Genomic DNA, 9,883 nt, shown 5'->3' on the forward strand with positions numbered 1-9,883 from the left:
GTGTGAGTGTGTGTGTGTGTGGACAGTAAATGAATGAGAAAAGATTACTGACATCCAAAGGAGACAGGAAACCTCTGCAAATTCAGGGTTTTGGTTTCTGTGCGTGCTTCTCCTGAGGTGCTCTCATCCCTGCTCACTTTTTCGGCTAGTTGCCAGAGCTAATTAACTTGGAGAAGATCCAGCCAGCTGCAAAACTTGAATGGCCGGAAGGGGATGGAGCACACCCAGGAAAAGATCTCGGGGCAGAGACTGTCCACAGTGACAGGCGGTGGAGCCCTCGAACGGCCCATGAGCCCGTTCATGGGCACTTTCTCAGATATGTTTTCTCCCTCCTCTCAGAGTTTCTGGCTCAGGGGTCTGGAGGGCACCGGGACCCTGCCCCCGAAGTGATTCTGAGCTGGTGGTTCTCAGTGCCCGTCCCCAAGAAAAATGCCACTTCGAGGGGAGGGGACCTTTGGCCAGTGCCTCCGAGAGTGAAGGGGTGGAGGCTTTGACGGGAGGTAGGACAGAGCCAGCTGGTTACTCTGCAGGGATTTCAGCCTCTGCGCATGTCCCAGCTAGATGGGGGTGTAGCTTTCTTTTTGGAGACAGAACACGGGGCTTCTTGTTACAAACAGGTGACTCAAAGAAAAAACTGCAGCCCTAACGAGAGCCACCTAATGCCACTCTGGAGGGGGAGAGAAAGCTGGGGAACTGGTGTTTTCAGGCCTGGTTTCAAATTCTGCCTCTTTCCTCGTGACCTTGGACCAGGCAGTCAACCTCCCTGAGCAAAACAAGGGTCCTGAAGATCCTTACAGGCTTGGTAGGAGATGGAGCTCATTGGAGCCCAGTATAGATGAGTGGCTTCTCTGAGATCAGGGTGCCCCCACCTCTCCCTGCCCCACTTCCTGAGAGCAGGCCTCTGGGGCCTCTCTTGCCAGGTTCTTGGTGCCCCAGCTGGGGGAAATTAACATTCTTGGTAATTTAAGGAGCTGGTTCTTCTCTTGGGTCCAGCATCTAATCCATGACTCAGGGTGAAAGGTTTCTCAGGTGGAAGGTTAGCAGCCTTGCAAATAGTATTGGATGGGATTGTTGTTGAGTCGCTCAGTCATGTCCAACTCTTTGGGACCCCGTGTACTATATAGCCCGTGAGGCTTCTCTCTCTGTGGGATTTCCTAGGCAAGAACACTGGAGCGGGTTGCCGTTTCCTTCTCCAGGGCATCTCCCGACTCAGGGATCGATCCCATGTCTCCTGCACTGGCAGGCAGGTTCTTTACCACGGCACCACCTGGGAAACCCATTGGATGGGATGAGCTGTGAATGTATTTTGCAGGGTCGACTTTGCCACCAGGAAAGAAGAACCTTAGGGTCTTAGAGGAAGTTGTGTGTTGGGTGCTGCTCATTCAGACTGATGGCCTCTGGCGTAGGGTATTACGTACCACTCACATGTGTAACCCAGACTTCTCTCATCCCCTCAACCTTCACCAGGGAGGAGAACGACCGAAGATCAGCCTGCCGGTTTCTCTGTACCTTCTCTCCCAGGTATGTCTGATCCTTCACCCGTGTCCCCACCACACTGGGGTCCCGGAGCACCGCTGCCTTTCGGAAGTTTCCCAGGCCATCTCAATCCATCTTCTTTGTGTGCGTCCCCCATCTTGAAATAAAACAACCCTGAGTCAAGGGGCTATGTATCTTCTTCATGGTAGTACTTGGAAATTTAAAAAGAAGTGAGAAATAAGTCAAACCTGGCAGATACGTCGTTGGTTTTCACTGTGGGGCCCGAGCTTTCCAAAACAACCAGGGGGTGTTCTAAATACCCTGAAAACGTGGCCCGTGTGGCCCCTGCTCATGGCCATCTTGAAAGAGGCCCGAAGCTGGGGGACCCAGCATGTGTTCACAGAGCCGCCGCGATTTAACCAACTCCCACTAATGAGGCCGTTGTCGTGGTCCTGGGGCCCATGTTACCTTCTGGAAGGTATCTCGTAGCAGCCTCAGTACCCAAATTTGTGTCTTGAGCCAACTTGTCTGCCTCCCTGTCTTCAACAAGTGTGTCTCCTTCTCATAATTATGTAATATTTACAAGAAGGGAAAAACTCCATGGCGACCCAGTTACATAAGTTTAAAAATATTTTTATTACACGCAGTGTGGACTCTCAGGCCATCTCATTAGACTGTTAAGCAGTTAGACGTTTGACCAGAGCTCTGTTCCCACTTCTGCAGTGGCCTAGGTATTCATTTGCTCTGCCGAGAGAATGTCCTTCTCGCCAGGTCTCAGGCCATTTTGCGTTTGAGGTGGGGCCATCTCCTGTTGGCCTGGGAAGAGAAATGCTGACCCGGCCTCTTCTCAGCGGCCGGGCTCTGCACGTGACCGGCTCACGTTACTCTGGGACTCTCGTTCTGGGGGCTCTGTGTGCTGGGAGCTGCACGCTGATGCCTGAATGCCCCTCTGTGTGAGGGAGCTCCCTGCAATCCCCTGCCCCTCCTGGCAGCTGTTTCCACCACCTCGTTACCAATCGTCCCGCTTCCCCTGCTGAGGATGCTGGGAGCCTGGCAGGAGCGAGCCGGCCAGATGCAGAACCGCAGGAATCCCGTGGCAAGCACCCCCAGCACCCTTCAGCTGCTGGCACACCCCGAGGATCACTGGGGTCAGGCCACGCTTTGCTCTGAGAATCCCCTTTCTCCCGCTTTCCTAGGAAAGGTCCAGCCGCCTAGGCAGCTCATTACGTGTTTCAGTGTCTCATGAAAAGTGCTGTCACTGGCGTTCCTCAGCCCGAGTAAAGGGCTCTCGCACCCCTGCATTTCCACGGAACTTGATCATCCCCTGGCCGAAAACCTCAAATCGGGCATGAATTCTGGTCCTTAAACTCTGCATCAGAGCATCCTTCCGAATTATTTTTCAAGCATCTCTGCTAAACCAAGAAAATTTGTGTTGATGACATTAATTTGGTGTGATGGAGATGTTGTGCAGCTGAAACTAAACCACCGCTGGGGACAAGGGCATGACTGGGACAGGCCAGCCCAGCCTTTGCCTCCGGCGGGCACACGCTTCCACCCACCTCCCAGTTACTCGCTGCCCTTCTCCCCGCTTTCCTCTGTCCAGGGCATAGCCGAGAAGAGCACCATGCGTGTCCACACTGGCCGTCACCAGGTGGGCTGCAGTAGGTGCTCACTGGATGTTTGTGGACTTAATTCCTTCGTCGTCGTCATGGTCACTCACATCTGAATGCCCGCCACAGCCCCTGATGTGGGCTAACCCGCTTGTCATGCTGTATAGTCTGTGGTAGTTGGTATCTCCTCAGTGTTTTAAAACAAATGTGCTTTTTTTTTCCCCTAGGTGGGTACAACATTTGTTTATTGTACCGTGCCTTTTATCTGAATTGTATTTAATTTTTTGAACAATATAGTCACCCTCCTCAAATAGTACAAAATGACATGTAGGGAAAAGTTCCCTCTTACCACTGCCTGCCACATACCCAGTCCCACTCCCCAGAGGCGGCTAGTATTTTAGTCTCTGCCTCTCCTTTTTTTTTTCTTTTACAATATTTTTAAGTAATTTTTTTAAGTGATAAAGTTCAAACAAGTGAAAACCAAGTTGTCTTTCTACTTTTTTTTTTGTTCAGTCTCCTGATTTCTGTCTCCAGAGACAACTATAGTTACAGGGTTTCCCCAGCTCCTTCCGGAGATGTTGTCAACTGGCAGTGATTTTACCCCCAGCCCGGGGACAGCTGGCAGTGTCTGAAGACGTTGCTGGTTGTCATGCCTGGGGGAGGGGGTGCGGCTAGCATCTAGTGGTTCGAGGCCAGAGATGCTGCCAAATATCCTATGATGCCCAGGGCTGCCCCCTTACAGTAAGGATTTATCACCGGACAAGAGTGCCAGGAGGGACTTCCCTGGCGGTCCAGCGGTTAAAACTCCGCCTTCCGACGCAGGCGGTGCAGGTTCAGTCCCTGGTCGTGGAACTAAGATCCCAGATGCCTCGAGGCCAAACAGCCAAAACATAAAACCGAAACCATTATTGTAACAAATTCAGTTAAGACTTCTAAAGTGGTTCACATCAGAAAAAATCGTAAAACAGTGCCAAGATTTGGAACGCCTGATGCATGTATATATGAACAAATACAGATGTGCGCACACAACTTCTGATATGCAGATGGTGGGTCCATCCCACACTGCCCTGCGGAGCCGGTATTACCACTGCATCTTGAAACACACCGGTCGGTGTTTCTGAGCCGGCTCTCCAAGGTGGTGTGGGTACCCTGACTCCTCAGGCCGTTCCTTTGGACGCCAGGCAACAGGGTGGGGTGGCCAGCCCACCCCCCCCGACAGCCCAGTGCCTTCTGATGCTTGCCGCCTGGCACGACTCCATTGGTCTCTGGCCCAAGCGGCTTTTCCTCCCCAGTTTCCACACCTCCCAGCGCCGCCCTGGAATTCTTGAGCGCTCAAACCCACCGCAAGGGGAAGAGCTCATTCCATGGGTGGGATCTCTGCGTGGCCGACCCTCTGCCAAGTCCCCGACTGGAACAAGGCCTGCTGGCCCCTTCCTCCGCGTAACTGAAGGGCTGGGCCAAGGCCTCCTAGTCTTATCCTAATCGGATTTGACACTGAAACGCCTGCGGAGAGAAAAGAGGGTGCGGGTTTGGCATTCCCTTCCCACATTGCTTCACTTCAGCCCGATTTGGCTTCAGGCGGCCAGGAGGGACAGTTGTGCTTTAACGCACTTCTTTCCGCCAGCGAGCAGCCAGCCAAATAGGCAACAGTCTGAAAGGAGGGCCCGCCCCTAGGAGGAGAAAAGTCCAACTTGTTTCTCCCAGATGTGACCCATTCTTTGGATTTCGCGTCACTGGGATTGCCGCTAAGACGAGGCTTGTGCAGTAGCCCAGCCTCGTCACTTCAGGTGAGGGAAGGATGAGGTTGAAAGTCTATGTGCTTTAATGCAAATCCTTTTTTTTTTCCTCCTTCACCAGGTCTTCCTAATTATACATCATGCACCCCTGGTGAACTCGTTAGCTGAAGTCATTCTGAACGGCGATCTGTCTGAGACATACGCTAAGCCTGAACAGGATGTTCAGAGAAGCTGTGTAAGTCATTAGCGGGGGGACTGTCTCAAGACCCTGATAAGACACCGTGGTTCATTTTGTTCACGTGTGTTTCTCTCAAACCAGAGACCAACATCCTGCTCTTTACAGCACTGATGTGTAAGCTGGTCTGGGATTCAGGGGACCTCACTGGTCTTGACATACCCAGAAGAATCTGGGGTTGGGTACCAAGAGTGGATTTGACTGTGCGTGTGTTATTGAACTTGGAATCGTCCCGTTCTGGGCTTCAGGGTGTGTATCTGTGGGGCGCGGTTATTGGGGCAGAATGAGAGAATACTTTGTCTGAGGCCCTGCTGTCTACGGAAGCTGGGCAGGGAATATCTGAATGACACAGACCCCGTGAGAGCCCAATAGGGAGCGGTGGGGACTGTGACAAATTGGAGAATGTATGTATCCTTCGTGAGCAGTTACAGCTCACCCCGGCCTAAAGTCCTTCTGCAGTTAGGTGGAGAAAATACCCTGTGGACAGGTCCTCTCATGTCTCTGGAGATGCTAGAAAGCTGCATTTGGAGCCAGTACTCCCGTCACCAGCATGGCCTGAACGGCACATTTATGGTTTGCCACGTTGTGCGCTTGGTGCTCTGCTGAAGGGAAACCCCAGTCACTGGGGCGATGACTTGCCCCGAGGCTTTCCCTGCTTGGCCCTGTGTCTGGCCCGCCTTCCCCGCTCCCGTCCTGCTCACTCTGTTTTGGCACCTCTCGCTTGGTCGCCAGAGAGCCCTGTGCTTTCCCTGCACGTTTGTGCCCAGAAGGCCCTTGCTCCCGGTTCTCTCTCGTCCAAGGTCTTACCTGTTCGGAGCAGGCATCTTATCTGCTATTGAGTCTTGTGAGTGTCTGAGATGAGCAGTGCTCACCTAAAGGCCCTGTCTCTGCAGCCCTGTTCTCAGGCAGTCGGCACACAGGTGATGGGGCCGGGCTTACCCTTGGGCAGTCAACTCTGTTGTCATATCTGAGCGAGTGGGCGGAGTGTGGTCCTGGAGCGTGAAGGGTCAGAACTCCGTGGAGTGCAGTTACACGAGGCCCCTGCCCTTCTGGTTTTCCTGGTTTGCAGTGTCTTGGCCGGGCCACTGTGCTCTTTAAGGGAAATCAGAACCTCTGAAAAGGTTTCCAGAAACCTCTATCCTCATTGGTGGTGGCATTAGTTCAGCTGAATTGAATGAGGTCTTTTCATGGCCCCTGTCTGGCCTGTCCTTCTTCAATTCGTTCAAGAAGTATTTACTGCACCCTTTCTTTAGTTCAGGAGTTGTGCTAGTTCTGGTAATATACAAAACCTAAATAGCCCCTGCCATGCCGGGGCTTTATGATTTCGTAGGAGGGGCAGAACGTTGATAAAACTTACAAACAAGGCTACTATTTCAGGTCTTGGAAATGCTCCAAAGGGCAGGAGTAGTGTTTGATGAGAGGATTTAACTTGGAAGTGATGAGGGTGAAAGGACTCCCCTCGTGGTCCATGATGTGACAACACGCGGGCTGGAGAACGTGGAGCTGACAGTGCTAATACTGTTGATACCACTGGAGAGATTTCTTTGCAGCTTTCTTAAACTCTCTTTTGCTGAGTGAATGCAAGTTACAGGACAGCGAGTGAAGAGTCAGCAGGGTCTCCAGGCGGGGCTGTTGAGGACCCCTGCAGCCTTGGGGTTGCCCTGGGAAAGTCATTATACCCCATTTAGAGAACAGCGAATGTCAGTCCCACTCGGAAAGCTGTGGTGAGGATGGGGAGAAGATAGACGTAAGGTGTCTACAGGTTGCAGGCTGGCCCTCAGAACTGTTTGGTTTGGTCTTCACAGTGTCAGAAAAATTTATGAATCGCCTGCCAACTCTAAAATTTGGGAGGTTTCACATAAAAATCCAGATTTCAGGATGGTCTTAACAGTCTGAAGATCTGGTCCCAGTTGTGCCTGTGTTCCTGTAAGAAGCTCCTCAGAGGCCACCCCCTGCCCCCATCAGACGAGTCCTGTGTCGACCATCAGGTTTGTCCAGTCCCCACGCAGCCAGCTGGTAACTCACACTACAGTTATGTTAATAACAGATGAGAATGTAGTGGGTTCCTTCAGACTTCCTTCTGTCACATGATTTCCAGACCCCAAGATCACCGCTAACTGCAGTTAGACTTAGCGTTCCAAGAGGTGAGCCCAGAGACTGTTGGGGTGCTTGGGTTTACAGGGCTTTTCATTGAAATTGATTGACATGCAGTTGCAGGAAATAAACTATAGCAATCTGTTACCCTTTCCCTAGTTTCCCCAGGGATGATGTCTTGCAAAACACTAGGACAGTGTCACAAAGCAGGATATTCACATCGGTACGTGGCATTTGCAATTAGAGCAAAAGCAAATGGCATGGAAGTTGCTGACAACCTCTCAGCTTCGGATTCCCAATTTAGTTGAACCTCCGATCAGCAGGATCATCTCCAAGATTTGTTCATTTTCCCAACAGCCTTCTCTTCTCCCGCCTCCATTGTGATAGACACACGGTGCTCCTGGCAGAGACACCTGAACTAAAAATGAAACGCTTTTGCGTGTGTGAAGACTCACCAGCCCAAGTGAAAGTGTCAGCCTTCTGCTTCCGGTTATTACCTTTCCCTGAGTGTGAAATCGAAGTCTGTTGTATTTTGACGACTGCTGTTGAAAATCGGGAAGGGCTTCTCTCATCAACTTGTTTGACAATAGTCCTGGTGAGATTTACCTCTCTTCCCTCCAAGCAAGAACAGACTCCTATTGTTTCCTGCCTGACTCGGATGTGGTTTGATCATACTTGTTTTAAGTTTCTTGGTCTTTTTTAACCTACTTTCTCCTTCCCGTAATTTGTTAGATAAGTTACTGGTATTGCTTCATTTTACCAGCAGACCTTTCACAAAACCAAACCAAAATTGAAGAGAGAGAAGCAGAGGGGAGAGCAGAGTTACTTGAAAAGTCTGTAATTTAGGGTTAAATTGAAAACACATCAGCATGCTTAGATAGACGTCTAATTGGAATTCATCTGTGCATTAAAACCATATGGTCCCTGTGAAGGGATAACTCTGGCTGTAACTGTAACGCAGAGCAGATAGTTTTCTTGTTGGGGGAAAAAAGGGTAAGAGAACACTCATTCTGAAACCGCCAGCATCTCATTACTTTTGCAAAATGAACATACAGATTAGATTATGGGATGTGCATCATTACCTGTAGGTACTTTTTTGTTTTTGAAGGGACTTTTTTCATCCTGGGTTTCTGTGGAATTGCTTCCTTGGTTTTTGCATTCATTCATTCATTCCCTGAGAGAGATGCGCTGGTGCCCAGGAAAGACACGCCCCTCCTCCTCACTGGGCTCCCCAGCCCGGCGAGGACAGGGGATCCTGTCTTGGAGACGCCTGTGTCGCCTGTGCTGTCCCGGGACTGGCTGGAGATGCCTGGGGTCCGCCGCAGCCCCAAGTGGCTCAGTGGGTGACCTGGTGGCAGGGTCACAGGGGCTCCTGTGATGTTCTTCCTGACTCTCAGAACCTGACCCTCACAGGGCGCCTTCTCTTTGCTCGGGGCGGTTCCCCGTTCTGTCTGGTGCAGTGGACTCTGAGCTGGGCTGCCTGGGCCCCTCCATCCTGACTCCTCGCCTTACTAGGTGTGTCTGGGGCAAGTTCATCCGCCTCTCTGGGTTTCCATGTCCTCACCTTCCAATCAGAATAACAACTGAACCTTTGCAGAGAGGATTAAACGCAGCACATGCTCAGTCGCTCAGTCATGTCCAACTCTTTGCGACCCCACGGACTGGAACCTGCTAGGCTCTGTAGAGTGCTCATTGGAAGGACTGATGCTAAAGCTGAAGCTCCAGTCCTTTGGCCACCTGATGCGAAGAGCCAACTCATTGGAAAAGACCCTGATGCTGGGAAAGAGCAAAGACAGGAGAAGGGGACAACAGAAGGTGAGATGGTTGAATGGCATCATTGACTTAATGGACAAGAGTTTGAGCAAACTCCGGGAAATAGTGAAGGACAGGGAAGCCTGGCGTGCTGTAGTCCATGGGGTCACTAGGGAGTCAAATACTACTGTGCAACTGAATAACAAAGTGTTTATTCCAAAGCCTAGCACACATCAGGGCCCAACTATCAGATGCTAGCTTCATAGTGGTCTGAGTTTCTGAGGCTTCAGAACAGCCCTGCATCTGCTACCTCCCTTGTTGGGATGATTAACACAGAGGCATACTCAGTGCTCCCCAAAGGGAGGAGCCCTGTAACCGGACGCACGGCACAGAGGGTCAGGTGTTGGCAACGATGACGATGATGACAACAATGATGGCTCAGTTTTGAACGTTGCTGAGTAGTGTTAGTGTCTGAGCCTCTGCGTGCAGCTGGGCCTGCAGCTTAGCTGGCCCTGGGTTCCTCTCTGGAAAGTGCGAAAGGACTCAGTTCAGTTCAGTTCAGTTGCTCAGTCATGTCCGACTCTTTGCAACCCCATGGACTGCAGCACACCAGGCCTCCCTGTCCATCACCAACTCCTGGAGTTTACTCAAACTCATGTCCATCGAGTTGGTGATGCCATCTAGCCATCTCATCCTCTGTCGTCCCCTTCTCCTCCTGTCCCCAATCCCTCCCAGCATCAGGGTCTTTTCCAATGAGTCAACTCTTCGCATGAGGTGGCCAAAGTATTGGAGTTTCAGCTTCAGCATCAGTCCTTCCAATGAACACCCAGGACTGATCTTCTTCAGAATGGACTGGTTGGATCTCCTTGCAGTCCAAGGGACTCTCAAAAGTCTTCTCCAACACCACAGTTCAAAAGCATCGATTCTTCGGCACTCAGCCTTCTTCACAGTCCAACTTTCACATCCATACATGACCACTG

At 51.3% G+C, this 9,883-nt stretch overlaps 1 protein-coding gene across 2 annotated transcripts in view; it reads left to right on the forward strand.

Moving 5' to 3' along the window:
* CLEC16A (C-type lectin domain family 16, member A) overlaps positions 1-9,883 on the forward strand; it is a 229,142-nt gene that overhangs the window by 41,795 nt on the left and 177,464 nt on the right. For both annotated transcript variants that reach the window (XM_010850663.1, XM_010850664.1), the window contains exons 8-9: positions 1,468-1,521; positions 4,944-5,057. In XM_010850663.1, coding sequence (XP_010848965.1) covers positions 1,468-1,521; positions 4,944-5,057 — 168 coding nt within the window. The remainder of the gene's footprint in view (positions 1-1,467; positions 1,522-4,943; positions 5,058-9,883) is intronic.

This window comes from Bison bison, unplaced genomic scaffold (genome assembly GCF_000754665.1).
Source record: "Bison bison bison isolate TAMUID 2011002044 unplaced genomic scaffold, Bison_UMD1.0 scf7180017864293, whole genome shotgun sequence".
NCBI classification, from domain to species: domain Eukaryota; kingdom Metazoa; phylum Chordata; class Mammalia; order Artiodactyla; family Bovidae; genus Bison; species Bison bison.